This window comes from Salvelinus sp. IW2-2015, linkage group LG18, assembly GCF_002910315.2.
Source record: "Salvelinus sp. IW2-2015 linkage group LG18, ASM291031v2, whole genome shotgun sequence".
NCBI lineage: Eukaryota > Metazoa > Chordata > Actinopteri > Salmoniformes > Salmonidae > Salvelinus > Salvelinus sp. IW2-2015.
In genome coordinates this window covers 43,965,694-43,984,642 of record NC_036858.1, presented here as the reverse complement: position 1 = coordinate 43,984,642, position 18,949 = coordinate 43,965,694, and the positions used below count along the sequence as shown (strand labels likewise).

At 42.7% G+C, this 18,949-nt stretch overlaps 1 protein-coding gene across 1 annotated transcript in view; it reads left to right on the top strand.

Moving 5' to 3' along the window:
• LOC111978446 (pro-neuregulin-3, membrane-bound isoform-like) overlaps nt 1-18,949 on the top strand; it is a 528,893-nt gene that overhangs the window by 470,320 nt on the left and 39,624 nt on the right. Inside the window, exons 5-6 of the mRNA XM_024008516.2 lie at nt 6,090-6,192; nt 6,889-7,015. Of these exons, the coding sequence (XP_023864284.2) occupies nt 6,090-6,192; nt 6,889-7,015 (230 nt within the window). The remainder of the gene's footprint in view (nt 1-6,089; nt 6,193-6,888; nt 7,016-18,949) is intronic.

The following is an 18,949-nucleotide window of genomic DNA, read 5'->3' as shown; positions in this document are numbered from 1 at the left end:
TGTCTGCAAATGTGCAATCAAACGCCATAATTTTCTCCATCTTAGCTATCATATTCTAATTCTACTGATTTCAAAACTTGTTCCTCCAGAAAGTGGAGAGCAACACTTATGCAGTTCTACTACGTGATATATTTCTGTGGCTAAACCAACGAGGCTAAACCAACGAGGCTTGTAATTTAACAATTTGTTAAATTACAACCTTTCAACCTTTCCCATTGGTGTATCATAATACTATGCAGGGAAATTATGGAAAAATAAAATAGTCCACGATCAGTGAGGTTGTTTGGTAGCATGGCAATATTGTGAGTGACATGGAGTGTTAGCTGTCATGGAATTACAGATGCCACTTACCTACGTCTACAACAGGGTTCCTCTCTTCTCATAATTACAGTAAATGTGGTGACGTGATGACTCCGGCTGAGAGACATCAAAACATCAATACTGACCCTGGAAACTACTGGTGGGAGGAGGAAGGAGGAGGGAGGGAGGGAGGGAGGGGGTGGTTAATTAGCCTAGCTCTCAAGTCTTTTGGCTTCGATATTGATTTCGATAAGATAAAGTAAATGAACGTATTACTGGTTCATGTGTAGCGTGTTCTACAGTGTAATGTAATCCGATAAGATAAAGTAAATGAACGTATTACTGGTTCATGTGTAGCGTGTTCTACAGTGTAATGTAATCCGGAGATAGGTGTTTTATAGTGTACCTGTCTCTTATACACATCTAGATGTGTATAAGAGACAGGCTCTCAAGTCTTTTGGCTTCGATATTGATTTCGATAAGATAAAGTAAATGAARGTATTACTGGTTCATGTGTAGCGTGTTCTACAGTTGGCTGTAAAGGCCAATAGGAGCCGAGGCTCTCCAGGGGCCTCATTTATCAAAGGTACGTTCGCACAAAAAATACTCTAAACCTTGAGTGAGACAGTTTCCCGCAAAGGTTGGTATTTAGAAATGTTTAACTTGATGGGAAAGTATGTGTTTCTCCAGACAAATCTCAAACCATGCGTGCACACAACTTGTAGAATGTTGATCAACTGTATTGCAAGCAAATAGGCTTATTGTTRGTTTGGGGGAAATGGGAGGTGTTTGATGCACAGGAATTATAATACAAAAAGTAAAAATAAGTTTTAGTTTGTAGACCTAAATCATAATCTACAGGATGTCTCTCCTTTTCTGACATAACTGGGTCAAATTATTCCGGCTACACAAATAGTAGACTACAATTTTTTCAATCATCCATTCAATAGCCAAGCATGCTTGTAAGTGAATAGGCAGTGAGCCTTGACAGTATGGGTTGGCTACAGTAGGCTTATTCCTGTTTGATACACACTAAAAACAAATGGTTCTACAGTGTATATAGTGCCAAATACGGGTTATTTGGCTTGTAACCATAGCAGAACCCTTTTTGGTGCTTCTATGGAACCTTTTCTTTAAGATTCTATAAAGAACCATGCTCATACAATTCTAAATGGAACCTGTATGGTGCTCTAAAGAACCTTTTCCTAAGGTTTAATAAAGGTTTTATAAAAGGTTTTATAAAGCACCAAAAAAGGGTTTCGCCATGGTTGCAGCCATTTTGAGGGCTATATAAAACACTTTTTTTTATGGTTCCTTATAGAACTTTTATGGAGAATGGCTCTATAGAGCAACGTTCTCAATCTCAAAAGGTTAGTTGTAGAACCATACAGGGTTATTTATTCTGGTTTAAAAGCCTTATTATATTGTTAAAATTCCCTAGGTTTTATTACTGTGTTTATTAACAACTTTAATCTGGTGTGCTAGCTCTGGAACAGCTGGCGTCCCTGAGGAGAGAATTGAGAACTACTGACTTAGTCAACTGTTCTCAATTGACACATTCCATACGTGAGTCTTTCACAGTACACTGTAACTGGCCATACTCATATATAACATTTAATAACATAACACCCAACAGATTAGATAAACTGGAATGACACTCTCACGCATGGTTGCACAAAAAGAGCTGTGAGCAAACCACTCCCCAAAATATTTGAATGATCCGCCATGTCACGCCCTGACTTTAGTTATATTTGCTTTCTTTATTATTTGGTTAGGGCAGGGTCTGACAAGGGGTGGTTTGTTTAGTCTTTGTATTGTCTTGGGTTTTTATCTTGTCTAGGGTTTTTGTTATCTATGGGGATTTTGTATTGTCTAGGGGTTGTAGGTTTATGGTGGCCTGAGTGGGTTCTCAATCAGAGAAGGCTGTTTATCGTTGTCTCTGATTGGGGAGCCTATTTAGGTTGCCATTTACCATGTTGGTTTTGTGGGTAGTTGACCATGTTTAGTTGCCTGTGAGCACTATGTTGGCGTCACGGTTCGTTTGTTAAGTGTTCTTCGTTGAATTAAAAGATGTATTCCAATCGCGCTGCACCTTGGTCCACTCCTTCCCACAGCCGTGACACGCCATCCCTACATTATTACTAAAAGAGGACAGAACCCTTTATTGAACTGCAAAGAACCATTGAAGGGCTCAAAGGGTTKTTTTGGTCAATATAGTTCCACATAGAACCATCACCCTTCCCAAAGAACCCTTGAAGAACCCACATTTCTTTGTGTGTAGGACRGCAATAGCCTAGCCTATCTAATTTCAGATTCTATACCAAGGCAGGACATAGCATTTACTTTTAAATTGTTCAAAAGGACAATCCATCTTACAGAATGTGCYGCCAATATCTGATTGATTGCCTATAAATGCTTCTGAAGGCAACTATGATTTAGTTTTTCATATGAAAAGAGGCAGCAGCCATTTTCACCATTAACAGTAGAACCGCTAAAACAGTKATTTGGACTGCTCATGAATAAATAAATAAATATTACTCTGCCATTCTTAAAGTCATGCCCCCATCTGTCCCTGACCTTTCCTAAATAAGTCTATATAACACACTGTCATTGTTAGAATCTTAATATCACAAACAGAACTGGAGTTATACCCAGTTTTAGGAGGGCATTTCATATTTTGAATGGTTTTCCCCCATTGCCTTTTCTTATTCTGATCCTTCTCCTGATAGTTGAAGATGKCGTGCCCAGGTGATAATCACACTGATAATGTCTCACAACTGAACCTAAACTATATCGAAACTACTTTCACACATATAAGATTAAATAAATGAAGTAAATGATGGGAGGGAAAGGGGGAGAATGGGTTGATGAGATGATGAGTGAGGGGAAGCAAACTATGCATAATTATGTTACCACCAATTATGAATGAAGAACAGGATGTGTCATTCTATTGTATTGATCTATTCTCAGGGTACGAAATACGGGGGAGCCAGGGGGTACTCAGCTCCCCTGAATGAGACATTAGTCACCTAAATGCAACAAAAGTAAAACAAACAAAATTATACTATTTCTTTGAAATGCAGTGGTAAATATGTTTTACAGTGGTAAATATGAAAATAAAAGCTTCCAAATGAAACGAACAACCCCACCTCTCATATCATGGTTTAAACCATTTAGTTCTGTGTGGCAGCACAAACCGCCTCCCTGTCCACAGCGCAGTAGTGCTGAAATTTGGCCTTAGCTGAGCTCCTTTCAACTTATAGATTTTCCTTTGAAGGTCACATTCTCGTTTTCGCCATTTGCTTGCCATGCACCCTTGATAAAAARAGCTTGCCTTTATTCCAATGCATTAGATTTATCCGTTGATTTATCATTGTTTGCTTTTGTCAGTCAGCTGTTCGGAGCGCTCATTGCTTTCTTTTTCAGGTGCTCGTGGGTATTGTTGTTCTCTGTGCTGTCCGTTGTCAGAAAAAATAGACCATTTATTTGGCGTTACAATTACAGTGCATTTCCTGAGATCTCCAAGATCCAGGAATATTACAGGGTTTAAGTGCAATGTTCTAATAAAATTGTTATATGCTTAATAATTACAAAGAACYCTGTCATTAATAATGTAAGGAAATAAAGGTAGTGTTTTATGTAACACGATCTGTGAAAACTCTAAGTATTCAACTCATGAATTATTGACAACTCATGAACTAGMGTGTAAACAAGTTTGATTAAACTTGTGTATTCTATTGAATGTAGGCTTCCTGCTCTGTGTGTGTTAATCTGTGTGTAAAATATCCTCAGCTGAGAGGGTAGGCTACCGGCAGTGGTGTAGGCCTTTTTCAGAAAAATGCATTGAAGGTGTTACTTTTTTCACCATAACCGCCAATCAGAGCTTACCAACCTATTATTATAATMTTTTGCTACTACATCACTGTCTAGGCCTATTTGAAGTTCATAGTAATAGGCCTACACATTGTAGCCTAGTCTAGTAAATTGACCATGTGTGTTAGGGTGACTATCCCATTTTTCCCGAGATAGTTTCAGCCCCATTTCAGGTGTCCRGACTTTTCAAGCTACAAAAAAAGGTACATTTTGTCAGCAAGACGCATCAATTAATGTAGTCCTAATTAATGGCCCAATGTCATTAGGAACACTTTCTGGTGTCTATTTKCATTCATTAAATGGCGGAAGTGTACATCCATTGCACTGTTTGAATTATTTTGGAACGGACGAACATACACAGGTGGCACACTTTTCAAAGTCATTTGTTTGACAATCAGATGAAAGCATCATGTCTGGTTGTGTTAATGGCACATTAACACAACCAGTGTGTTATAAATTATGTCTTTATTATAATCACGGTGTAATTCACACTCTGTCTATTCTAATTATAATCTCAAAGTGGTATGTACTCTATATCAGACCACCAAATCCAAGCAGTTTTATCAGTCTTTTCTGGCCCACTTGAAGTACATAGTGAAAGACGAATGGACACAGTCCAAGACAAATGGATGCAGATTCTGCATTAGCATTAGCATTAGCATTGCTACAAAATCTGAAGGAAAATACCTCAGATGGTGGGGAAGAAATAAATCATGACATCTCTGATGATTTTTCTTCRGATTCTGAGCCTCAGCCTAAACTTTTGTGGCCTAAGTGCAGAAAAATCCAGAAAAGCGCACACTGAGCAGGTGCCCGTGGTACCAAATGAAACGGTGAGACAGGAGACAGCACTGTTTGGATAGAGCAAGCCGGTGACAATGCTACAGGCTGATTATCAGCACAAAATGTCATCACTGAAAGAGCAGACCTTACATCTCAAGCAAAAAAACATCAGCAATGCACTCACCAGCTTTTGCTGTTTATGTGACATGAACATGCTCCAGCTGATGCCATTCTGTGAAGACCCACACCATGTGAGCACAAGCTGACAATAATCAAAAATATTTTACTGCTGTCATATAGACACTTACTGTACAGTATATTCATTATAATGACATTATTGTTTTGGTACTGATTTTCACAATTTATGAAGGACACTTGGCTCTTATAATGATGTAATGATGTTCATTTGTGCGCTCGTCTTGCTGACCGTGAGTCTTGGTGGTTGGGGTATTTTTTGTATTTTGTCATTATAAAAAGYAGCTGTTACCATGTTCCAACACATATGCTTTCTGTTTCATAGTTCATAGTTGTAACAAAGGCACTCCACTAATATAATTTATTGAACACATGAATTTTGGTGTTTTTTAGTTTTTTTACATATAGCCTACAGTAACATTAACTAATGAAAATGCTTCATGTTATTTGAAATATATATATTTTACATATTCTAATATTACCTAAGACCTTCATAAACACAACCAAATTATTATTTTGGAATAGCTTATATGAAATTACACTGTTAGTATGTTACAATCAGAATGACTGCTCATGGGCTTTAAGGGGGGTTCCTCGAGGCCCAGCGGTTATAGTGTTAATGATGACCATTACAGCTATAACTCTTATCTTCTGTAATCAGACATGGCTACATTACAACTAGCATCTATTACAAGGCTTTGCATCCAATGGGGCTGATGATGTGACGTTGTTAAGAGTAAATGGGGGGTAGTTTGAGTTTGTAAAGTGGCATTTGAAAATAAGACATTATTATTACAGCGAGCTAAGGGCCATGTTTTATTCTCTGTGATCATCTCCTTATGGACATGTGTTCCTTAACTTCTCGCCCAGTTTTTCCTATTTTGTGCTCTTTGTTCCTCCGTCAATGTCAGTTCTTCCTCTTCTCTTCATTTCAACAGAGAGCAAGGAGGTGTACAAGAGACAAGTGCTGTCAATCACCTGCATCACCATGGGGATCAGTGTTCTGGGCATTCTCTGTATGGCTCTCTACTGTCGGAACAAGTGGGTGGACACGAGCACCCATAGGATCGGATTTCAGTTCATACACCTAAACCCATAGCACACACCACAGGCAATTGGCTATTGATCTAGCTTCAGCTGCCACTCCATGTCAAAGAGCCTACTGTAAGAGTCCGGATTCACAATTGTATCCCTCCAATTAACATTAATACATGTACATAATTTTAAGGAACCGATAAGGAAAGAAAGCTCTTGACAATTTGTTTTATTGTGTTGGTATGGGCCCTGCACACAACATTTGTCTATGTATGTTTTACATCCTGTTTATGCCTGAAAGCACCTGTCTAGAATGTATATCCTTTATATATTCATCCAGCACGCTGGGCCAAACATCAAAGCTGTAATGGCAAACTGTCATTCATGGTATATGGAGCAGAAAGCCCTCTGATAAATTGCATTGTAATTTTATAGGGTCTGTAATATAATGATGTGAGTGAGTGAGCAGCCTGACAACAAGATAATCGGATAAAACCATGATCTAGTGCCATTTGGAAGGAATCTATAATGGAGTTACAGCACAGGAACCTATCAGCTCCATCAGAGCCACTCAATTTACACTTCTTCACTGCACCGACTAGGGGTGAAGAGGCACAGAGTGGGGTCTGAGGGTTAAAGGTCAAGGCAATGCCATGATTTAGTTAACATGCCACGTATATGTACTCCCCCTCGCCCCCTCAGGAGACGCAGAGAAAAACTCCAGGCCCACTTGAAAGAGAGTCGCAGCCTCAAAAACTACAGCGGCAACGCCTCTGCTTTGCAGTCCAAATCGAGCCAGAGGCCTGACACGGGCCTGCAGCTSCAGAATGTGAGTATGCTGAGGGGATTCTCCTCTTCCTCTGCATCCTTCATGTATCTAGGGTGACTGATCATGCTGTCGGCTTACATCTCATAACCCAGTTATGCAGAGTGTCTTTTTCCTGCAGAACTGTTGGAGATATGTTGTTCGCTCAGGGCTGCAGCAGCAAGCAGTCTTTGAAGTTTGGCATGCTAAACAACTGCCTATTCCACCCCTTCCACCCAACCCAAACTGTTCAGAGTTAGCGCTGTTAGCAGAGAAGTCTTTCAGAGAACACTGCTCAGTCATTTGGGACCCTAGGCTGTGTATTGTTGTCATTCATCATCTGCTAAATAACCTCTGTCAACAGATCTATGTTCACTATTCCAATCTGAGTTGTTTTCATGCAAAAACCGCGTTCATTTGAATATCAGTCGAAGTTAGTGCCTGTGCACGGGAGAAAGATGGGGATGTCTTGGTAGCACACACCACTCCATAGATCTGCTCCATTCAGACTCACCATCAACTCACCYTCCTGAGGATATGGCTCTCAACTTTTCTTATAGATCTAGCTGTCACGCCCTGACCTTAGAGAGCCTTTTTATGTCTCTATTTGATTTGGTCAGGGTGTGATTTGGGGTGGGCATTCTATGGGCATTCTATGTTCTGTTTTCTATGTTTTTGTATTTCTATGTTTTGGCCGGGTATGGTTCTCAATCAGGGACAGCTGTCTATCGTTYTCTCTGATTGGGAATCATACTTAGGCAGCCTTTTTCCCTTCTGTCATTGTGGGAAGTTGTCTTTGTTAGGGGRACTATAGCCCTTGTAAGCTTCARGGTCGTTTTTGTTATTTCTTGTTTTGTTGGCAACATTTGACTAAATAAAAGAAAATGTACGCATCACGCTGAACCTTGGTCTTCTCTGAACGACGGCCGTGACACTAGACACTAATGAAGGCATTGTTTGATACGCGTAGGGTTGCAAAGGGAGGGTATATTACTGAAAACCTGAGTTTACCAGTAAACTACCAGAATTTGTGTAACTTTCAAGGTTTATTTGGAATTTTATAAGAAGACATCTATTGGCCTTTTTGGGTACTTCAGATTATCACAGGTGTCTGTAATTATTCCTGGCCCTCTGTGTGGCCTTATAACATGTAAAATACATTATATGAAATCATTAAATAAGATGATTTTAAAATAGAAACATTTAATGACAAAGCTGTAAAACATCATCCTTAATAAACTGTCAACTTAGTGAATACCATTGGTGTTTGATATGAGGGTTTCAGCATGAAACTGTATTTTTATATTGTATTTTTTAACACACTTATTTATTGGACTATGTCAATAAGTATTTATTGTCAATGTTTTCGCGTCAAACTGGTGGCAGTTGTGAAAAAAGTCAATAGTTGGACGTGTTGCAGAGTTGATTGAAAATAATGCCATTGTTGATTAGATGCATTTTTTGGTATCAATTAGGCTATTTTCTCTTGAACCATATGGTGTGTCTGCTAGAAACTCATGGACAATATGGACACAGATATAGAAAATGAATACAATATATGGATATAGATTTATATTCAAGCTATTCAAGAATAAATTACCAAAGCTACCATAGATTGCCATATATTTTCTCTGAATTACCTAAATTACCAAAGATGTTGGTAACTTATATACTCAACATTCCACATATGTAACTTGTACACATATGACGTATCTCGTCACAGAATTTAGGTATCGCTATATTACCTTGGGATTCAAGTCGATACTACTGTTATTTGTTTTAATAACAGAGTATGGCTGTTCCACTTTCAAATCAAATCAAATCAAATCAAATTTTATTAGTCACATACACATGGTTAGCAGATGTTAATGCGAGTGTAGCGAAATGCTTGTGCTTCTAGTTCCGACAATGCAGTAATAACCAACAAGTAATCTAACCTAACAATTCCACAACTACTACCTTATACACACACACAAGTGTAAAGGGATAAAGAATATGTACTCACGATACTATGACATGAGCTCGGGTTTACATGACCGGCATGCAAGATCTCGCGACTAGATGGTAGTTAGATGATATACCGGTAGGCCTATTACCAGTGATGAGATGGATACTAGTAATAGGTATGTAAACATAAAGTGGCATAGTTTAAAGTGGCTAGTGGTACATGTATTACATAAAGATGGCAAGATGCAGTAGATGATATAGAGTACAGTATATACATTATGAGATGGGTAATGTAGGGTATATGTAAACATATATATTAAGTGGCATTGTTTAAAGTGGCTAGTGGTACATTTTTACATAATTCCATCAATTCCCATTTTTTAAAGTGGCTGGAGTTGAAGTCAGTATGTTTGGCAGCGCCGCTAAATGTAGTGGTGGCTGTTTAACAGTCTGCTGGCCTTGAGAAGAAGCTGTTTTTCAGTCTCTCGGTCCCTGCTTTGATGCACCTGTACTGACCTCGCCTTCTGGATGATAGCGGGGTGAACAGGCAGTGGCTTGGGTGGTTGTTGTCCTTGATGATCTTTATGGCCTTCCTGTGACACTCGGGTGGTGTAGGTGTCCTGGAGGGCAGGTAGTTTGCCCCCGGTGGGTGCGTTCTGCAGACCTCACTTACCCTCTGGAGAGCCTTACGGTTGTGGGCGGAGGCAGTTTGCCGCTACCAGGCGGTGATACAGCCCGACAGGATGCTCTCGATTGTGCATCTGAGAAGTTTGTGAGTGCTTTTGGTGACAAGCCGAATTTCTTCAGCCTCCTGAGGTTGAAGAGGCGCTGCCTCGCCGTCTTCACAACCGCTGTCTGTTTGTGGGTGGACCAATTCGCAGTTTTTCCGTTGATGTTTCACCGAGGACTTAAAACTTTCCACTCTCCACTACTGACCGTCGATGGATAGTGGGGGTGCTCCCTCTGCTGTTTCCTGAAGTCCACAATCATCTCCTTTGGTTTGTTGACTGTTGAGTGTGAGGTTATTTTTCCTGACAACCAACACTCCGAGGCCCTCTCACCTCCTCCCTGTAGGGCCGTGCTCGTCGTTGTTGGTAATCAAGCCCTACCACTGTGTATGTTCATCCGCAAACTTGTGATTGGAGGTTGGAGCGCGTGCATGGCCACGCAGCGTGGGTGAAACAGGTGAGTAAGGAGAGGGCTCAGAACGCACCCTTGTGGAGGCCCCAGTGTTGAGGATCAGCGGGGTGGAGATGCTCTCCTCTCCCCCCTCAACCACCTGGGGCGCGGTCCCGTCAGGAAGTCCAGGATCCCAGTTTGCACAGGGCGGTTTCGAGACCTCAGCGGTCTCTGAGCTTGATGAGATTGTCTGAGAGGTTTTACTTATGGTGTTGTAAATGCTCTTGAGTTCTGTATATCGATGAACAGCATTCTCACATGGGTATTCCTCTTGTCCAGATGGGTTAGGGCAGTGTGCAGTGTGGTTGCGATTGCGTCGTCTGTGGACCTATTGGGTCGGTAAGCAAATTGGAGTGGGTCTAGGGTGTCCGGTAGGGTGGAGGTGATATGGTCCTTGACTAGTCTCTCAAAGCACTCATGATGACGGAAGTGAGTGCTACGGGGCGGTAGTCGTTTAGCTCAGTTACCTTAGCTTTCTTGGGAACAGGAACAATGGTGGCCCTCTTGAAGCATGTGGGAACAGCAGACTGGGATAAGGATTGATGAATATGTCCGTAAACACACCAGCCAGCTGGTCTGCGCATGCCTGAGGACGCGGCTGGGAATGCCGTCTGGGCCTGCAGCCTTGCGAGGGTTAACACGTTTAAATGTTTTACTCACTCGGCTGCAGTGAAGGAGAGCCCGCAGGTTTTGGTAGGGGGCCGTGTCAGTGGCACTGTATGTCCTCAAAGCGGGCAAAAAAGTTGTTAGCCTGTCTGGGAGCATTTTAGCCTGTCCTGGTCCGCGACGGGCTGGTTTTCTTTTTGTAGTCCGTGATTGACTGTAGACCCTGCCACATACCTCTTGTGTCTGAGCTGTTGAATTGCGACTCGATTTTGTCTCTGTACTGGACTTAGCCTGTTTGATTGCCTTGCGGAGAGAATAGCTACACTGTTTGTATTCGGTCATGCTTCCGGTCACCTTGCCCTGGTTAAAAGCAGTGGTTCGCGCTTTCAGTTTCACGCGAATGCTGCCGTCAATCCACGGTTTCTGGTTTGGGAATGTTTTAATCGTTGCTGTGGGTACGACATCGTCAATGCACTTCCTAATGAACTCGCTCACCGAATCAGCATATTCGTCAATATTGTTGTTGGACGCATGCGGAACATATTCCAATCCGCGTGATCGAAGCAGTCTTGAAGCGTGGATTCAGATTGGTCGGACCAGCGTTGAACAGACCGAGCGCGGGAGCTTGTTGTTTTAGTTTCTGTTTGTAGGCTGGAATCAACAAAATGGAGTCGTGGTCAGCTTTTCCGAAAGGGGGGCGGGGAGGGCCTTATATGCGTCGCGGAAATTAGTATAAACAATGATCTAGGGTTTTTCCAGCCCTGGTAGCACAATCGATATGCTGATAGAATTTAGGGAGTTTTGTTTTTAGATTAGCCTTGTTAAAATCCCCAGCTACGATGAATGCAGCCTCAGGGTGTGTGGTTTCCAGTTTACAAAGAGTCAGATAAAGTTCGTTCAGGGCCATCGATGTGTCTGCTTGGGGGGGGATATATACGGCTGTGATTATGATTGAAGAGAATTCCCTTGGTAGATAATGCGGTCGACATTTGATTGTGAGGAGTTCTAGATCAGTGAACAGAATGACTTGAGTTCCTGTGTGTTGTTATGATGATCACACCACGTCTCGTTAATCATAAGGCATACCCCCCCGCCCCTCTTCTTACCAGAAAGATGTTTGTTTCTGTCGGCGCGATGCATGAAGAAACCAGCTGGCTGCACCGACTCCGTTAGCGTCTCTTGAGTTAGCCATGTTTCCGTGAAGCAGAGCACGTTGCAATCCATAATGTCCTCTGGAATGCTACCCGTGCTCGGATTTCATCAACCTTATTGTCAAGAGACTGGACATTGGCGAGTAGTATGCTAGGGAGTGGAGCGCGATGTGCCCGTCTCCGAAGCCTGACCACGAGACCGCCTCGTTTGCCCCTTTTACGGCGTCGCACAGGGTCGCCGGCTGGGATCAGATCCATTGTATTGGGTGGAAGGCAAAACACTGGATCCGTTTCGGGAAAGTCATATTCCTGGTAGGAACGATGATGAGTTGACGTTAATCGTATATTCAGTAGTTCCTCCCGACTGTATGTAAGGAAACCTAAGATTACCTGGGGTACCGATGTAAGAAATAACACATAAAAAAACAAAATACTGCATATTTTCCAAGGAACGCGAAGCGAGGCGGCCATCTCTTTTCGGCGCCGAAAACATTTCCATGCATCTTCTGAGACTGTTTTCTTTCCAATGGAATCTATTGGGAACTTATGCTAATGCAGGCTATTGGTTTCATGCACATATTCATATTGATTTGTGTCTGCAAGCTATCGGTTACGAGGATTTCACAAACATGCCTGCCCGCCGCCGCTGTGGGGCGGGGTCAGTGATAGTAACACACACGCAGACAGACACACACACCTCGACCCGCCCTCCCAACCCCCTACTTCCTGTCAAATGATACAATTGATCTAGCGTCTCGCAGTCTGATTTTAAAACAATTGCAATGCCACCCTTTTCTCCCTACCTGCAGCAGCACTCTGTGGAGGTACTAGGCTAAATGATGGTTCACTCTCTCCCCCAGAACCCCTCAGGCTGCAGCAGTCTGCTAGGGTGAAAGAAAACAATTAGATGTGTTCCTGACAACGTCTTCGCAAAATCATAAAAGCTGTTTCTGCTCTGGGTGGTCGCAGCTGAAACCCGCTGGCGGATGGTGGCCACTATCTCCCCTAGATTAAAACATCCATTACACTAACACGCTCCCCGCTGTGCCATAACAGTCACCGCCACGCGTGCTGCATTTATTACATGTTGCATTACTCCTCTCTTTATTGAGATGAATACCTGGGTTGATTTCATGAAACAGTGCTGATGTATTGGGCTCTGTGCAAAGTCTCTGATTGGTTCTTAAAAAGAGCAAAACAGCTGGACTGACTGCAGGACACATCTGCTACCAGTGTCTGGTACTCTTTTATCCATTAGATTAGTTCTCAAGAAAAAAATATTGGTATTAGATGAGCAGTCTTGTGTCCTCATTTTGGTCTGAAGTCCAAAGGATTGACAGTATATTTGTTGTGAGTACTGCATTCATGGGGTTTCCCTCAGTAAATTTAAAGCGATACTTTGGGATTTTGGCAAAGAAGCCCTTTATCTACTTCCCCAGATGAGTCAGATGAACTTCTGGATACCATTTTTTGTCTCTACGTCCAGTATGAAGGACGTTAGAGGTAGTTTTGCAAGCCAATGCTAACTAGTGTTAGCACAATATCTGGTAGTCTACAGGAACAGATAGCATGCTAGCTGTTCCCATAGACTTCTAGGCAATGCACTAACGCTAGTTAGTAATTGAGTTAATGCTAATTAGCAACTTCCTTCAAACTGCACAGAGACATWAAAATGGTATCCACAAATTCTGACTCTGGGGAGGTAGATAAAGCCAAAATCCTGAAGTACCCCTTCAATAAAAAAGCATTTATAAGCCTGGACTTTTTCACATTTGAAAAAGTGGGGGAGGGGTGGCTATTTATCTAAGATCTTCTCTTATGGCATCATGCTCTCTTAGCATTTCTGTCCCTAAAATATGTGAGCTGTTGGTTATAAATGTGGCCACAAGCCAAAATATGCATATATTTATAGCTGCACCCAGCAGCTTCAGCGGAGGCTGTTGGTAGTATTTCTGATTATTTAAAACCCTTTCTGGTATCTGAAATGGTTGTGTTAGGAGATTTAAATATTGATACACATGCCTTAGATCAGTTTAAGCATATCTGTCTTGAGTTCAACTTGACTCAGCTSATAATGAAACCAACTCAGATGAATATAAAAAACCTAGCAAACTCCTCATTGATTGAACTTATCCTGACTAACCGTCCCCGTAAGTATTTGGCGAGTGGTGTTTTTGAAAACAATATCAGCGACCACTGCCCTATTGCTTGCATTAGAGATACCAAATTGAAAATCTGTAACCCTCGTAAAATGGTTTTCCCTTCAAATTCACTCCACAGGTGTTCCTTCATGATGTATATTATTCAGAGCTTTTTTCTACTAGATGCGTACCAGACCCTGTTTTGGCGCTTACATTTTTCTCATCCATTTTTACCTCTATTGCTGATAAACATACCCCTTCCAAGCGACTCAGAGCCAAAAAGCAAACGATCCCATGGTACTCTCCTGTACTCTCCTGTACTCTCAGGCCTCCTCTTGACAATAAATCTAGCCTGGGCCAAGGTTAGACAAACTGGCTCGTTAGCTTATTGGCAGCTATTTAGGTAATTGAGAAATAGGTGCACTGCCAAATCAAACTACACCCTTAGTGCTATGACAGATTATGTTTGTGATCCCTCTAAATTCTGGAAAACCATGAATTCGTTGAAGTGGGGTAATTCCTCTACTTCCTTGCCTAAGCAAGTAGTTTTAGACTCCTGCATCATTACTGAAAAAGTCAAGATTTGTGATTATTTTAATCATCATTTTATCTCAGCTGGTTTCCTATTTAAAATAAATGGTGGTCATACTGTTCTTGGCCAGTCAGTTGACTGTTCTTCCCACATACAGCCTCCAGTTGCCTCGATGGATGATCAGTCAACCTCACGTGACTTGGGAAATAAAAGTCAGGGTTTTTCATTTTGGTAACTCACAGAAACAGCTGTTCTCGCTGCATTATTAGCTATTGACAGCAAGAAATCATTAGGGGTTGACAATTTGGACCCGTCGTTGCTTATGTATGCAGCACCCCTCAATGCTGGCTCAGTAACACACYTTTTGTATTTTACTTTAGTATCAAGAAATATTCCAGAACTGCGGAAAGCAGCTTTTGTACTACCACTCCATACGTGTGGGGATTGTAGTGATCTTGATAATTACAGTGCATTCGGAAAGTATTCAGACCCCTTGACCTTTTCCACATTTGGTTACGTTACAGCCTTTTTCTAAAATGGATAAAAGTATTTTATTTCCTCATCAATTTACAGAGAATACCCCATAATGAAAAGGTGAAAAAAGTTAAATTATTTAGCAAATTTATAAAAATGTAACTGAAATAGCTATTTATTTATTTCTTTGAGACTCAAAATTAGAGCTCAGGTGCATCATGTTTCAATTTATCATTATTGAGATATTTCGACAACTTGATTGGAGTCCAGCTGTGGTAAATTCAATTGATATGACATGATTTGGAAAGGCACACACCTGTGTAAATAAGGTAAAACAAGCCATGAGGTCGAAGGAATTGTCCGTAGAGCTCCAAGACAGGATTGTGTCGAGACACAGATCTGGGGAAAGATACCAAAAACATTCTGCAGCATTGAAGGGCTCCAAGAAAATTCTTAAATGGAAGAAGTTTGTAATGACCAAAACAATTCCTAGAGCTGGCCGCCAGGCCAAACTGAGCATTCGGGGGAGAAGGGCCTTGGTCAGGGAGGTGACCAAGAACCCGATGATCATTCTGACAGAGCTGGGAGAACCTTCCAGAAGGACAACCATCTCTGCAGCACTTCACCAATCAGGCCTTTATGGTAGAGTGGCCAGATGGAAGCCACTTCTTAGTAAAAGGAACATGACTGCCTGCTTGGAGTTTGCCAAAATGCACCTTTAGGACTCAAACCTTGAGAAACAAGACTCTCRYMTCMGYMGAGAAGGGCCTTGGTCAGGGAGGTGACCAAGAACCCGATGATCATTCTGACAGAGCTGGGAGAACCTTCCAGAAGGACAACCATCTCTGCAGCACTTCACCAATCAGGCCTTTATGGTAGAGTGGCCAGATGGAAGCCACTTCTTAGTAAAAGGAACATGACTGCCTGCTTGGAGTTTGCCAAAATGCACCTTTAGGACTCAAACCTTGAGAAACAAGACTCTCTGGTCTGATGAAACGAAGATTGAACTCTTTGGCTTGAATGCCAAGCATCCCCTCTGGAGGAAACCTGGCACCATCCCTACGGTGAAGCATGGTGGCGGCAGTGTCGTGCTGTGGGGATGTTTTTCAGCGGCAGGGACTAGGAGACCAGTCAGGATCAAGGGAAAGATGAACAGAGCAAAGTACAGAGAGATCCTTGATGAAAACCTGCTCCAGAGCTCTCATGACCTCAGACTGGGGTGAAGGTTCACCTTCCAACTGGACAACGACCCTGACCACACAGCCAATACAACACATGAGTGGCTTCGGGACAAGACTCTGAATGTCCTTGAGTGGCCCAGCCAGACCCTGGATTTGAACCCAATCAAACATCTCTGGATAGACCTGAAAATAGCTGTGCAGCGACTCTCCCCATCCAACCTGACAGAGCTTGAGAAGAAGAGAGAATAATGGGAGAAACTCCCCAAATGCAAGTGTGCCAAGCTTGTAGCGTCATACCCAATAATAATTGAAGCTGTAATCGCTGCCATAGTGTCACGACTTCCGCCAAAGTTGGTCCCTCTCCTTGTTCGGGCGACGTTCGGCGGTCGAAGTCACCGACCTTCTAGCCATCGCCGATCCAGTTTTCATTTTCCATCGGTTTTGTCTTGTCTTCCGTCACACCTGGTTCCAAATCCATCAATTTAATGTTATGTATTTAACCCTCTGTTTCCCCCCATGTCCTTGTCCGTAATTGTTTGTTGTAGTGCTTGTGCACGGTATGCTGGTATTTACCGGGTTTTGTTTAACCCATTATTTATTATTTATGAACAGGGAGTACAGGAGAGGGCTCAGAACGTACCCTTGTGGGGCCCCAGTGTTGAGGATCAGCGGGGTGGAGATGTTGTTACCTACCCTCACCACCTGGGGGCGGCCCGTCAGAACGTCCAGTACCCAGTTGCACAGGGCGGGGTCGAGACCCAGGGTCTCGAGCTTGATGATGAGTTTGGAGGGTACTATGGTGTTAAATGCTGAGCTGTAGTCGATGAACAGCATTCTCTCTAGGGTGTCAGGTAGGGTGGAGGTGATATGGTCCTTGACGAGTCTCTCAAAGCACTTCATGATGACGGAAGTGAGTGCTAGTCGTTTAGCTCAGTTACCTTAGCTTTCTTGGGAACAGGAACAATGGTGGCCCTCTTGAAGCATGTGGGAACAGCAGACTGGGATAAGGATTGATTGAATATGTCCGTAAACACACCAGTCAGCTGGTCTGCGCATGCTCTGAGGACGCGGCTGGGGACGCTGGTATAAAGGATTTGGAGACCGGTGCAGGAATATACAATGGGGTTTTTAATACACCCAAAACAAACACGTATACAAAACACTGGGCTGTATCCAAACAAAAGAGCGAGGGTAAACCTCGTTGAACGACACAGGACGATACCTGTAATACACAATAGATAAAGCAAGCAGCATAACAGCTGCACCAACGCATAGGTACTCACACAATCAACGGACATGGGAGCAATAACGTACAGAGGGAACATACTGTATAGAACATGCTAATCAGGGGAAATGAGAACCAGGGGTGTGTAATAAGACAAGACAGTCCGGGGTTGATGATAATGAATCCCGTTCAGTGAAGCCTAGAAAGCCGGCGACGTAGACCTCTGGAACTGGTGAACAGAATGAGCAACAGTTCCGGGGAGAGCCGTGACAACACCACTACGACCATACCATGCTTGTTGTAAAATATATTGCAAATGCCTTAGATCAGGTATTCCCGTCTGGGGTACGCCAAATAAAAATGTGATTCACATTTTTTTTTAAAGATACATATTACTATTATTTAAAAAATATATATTCACATTTTCAAACAGTCCATTTAAATTTTCCAACGGGGCTATACGTTTGGGTGAGGTTTTTTCTCACCTGAGTAGCCTAATTTCACTGCCAAAAATAAAATTATACCATCTAGTGTTCAGTGAAATAACAACACAATGTCAAATACAGGTAGCCTAGTCAAATAATTAACATCCAATCACATTAACCGTTAAAGAGAAGATGGGCAAAAGAACACAAACAGTGGACAGAGGAACTCTGCCTAGAAACCTAGGAAGAAACCTAGAGAGGAACCAGGCTATGAGGGGTGGCCAGTCCTCTTCTGGCTGTGCCGGGTGGAGATTATAACAGAACATGGCCAAGATGTTCAAATGTTCATAAATGACCAGCATGGTCAAATAATAATAATCACAGTAGTTGTCGAGGGTGCAACAGGTCAGCACCTCAGGAGTAATGTCAGTTGGATTATCATAGCAGTTCATTGAGAGTATCTCTACCGCTCCTGCTGTCTCTAGAGAGTTGAAAACAGCAGGTCTGGGACAGGTAGCACGTCCGGTGAACAGGTCAGGGTTCCATAGCCGCAGGCAGAACATTTGAAACAGGAGCAGCAGCACGGCCAGGTGGACTGGGGACAGCAAGGATTCATCATGCCAGGTAGTCCTGAGACATGGTTCAAGGGGTCAGGTCGTCCGAGAGAGAGAAAAGAGAGAAAGAGAGAATTAGAGAGAGCATACTTAAATTCACATAGGACACCGGATAAGACAGGAGAAATACTCCAGATATAACAGACTGACCCTAGCCCCCGACACATAAACTACTGCAGCATAAATACTGGAGGCTGAGACAGGAGGGGTCAGGAGACACTGTGGCCCCATCCGATGATACCCCCGGACAGGGCCAAACAGGCAGCATATAACCCCACCCACTTTGCCAAAGCACAGTCCCCACACCACTAGAGGGATATATTCAACCACCAACTTACCATCTTGAGACAAGGCCGAGTATAGCCCACAAAGATCTTGCCACGGCACAACCCAAGGGGTGGGGGCAACCCAGACAGGAAGACCACGTCAGTGACTCAACCCACTCAAGTGACGCATCCCTCCTAGGGACGGCATGGAAGAGAT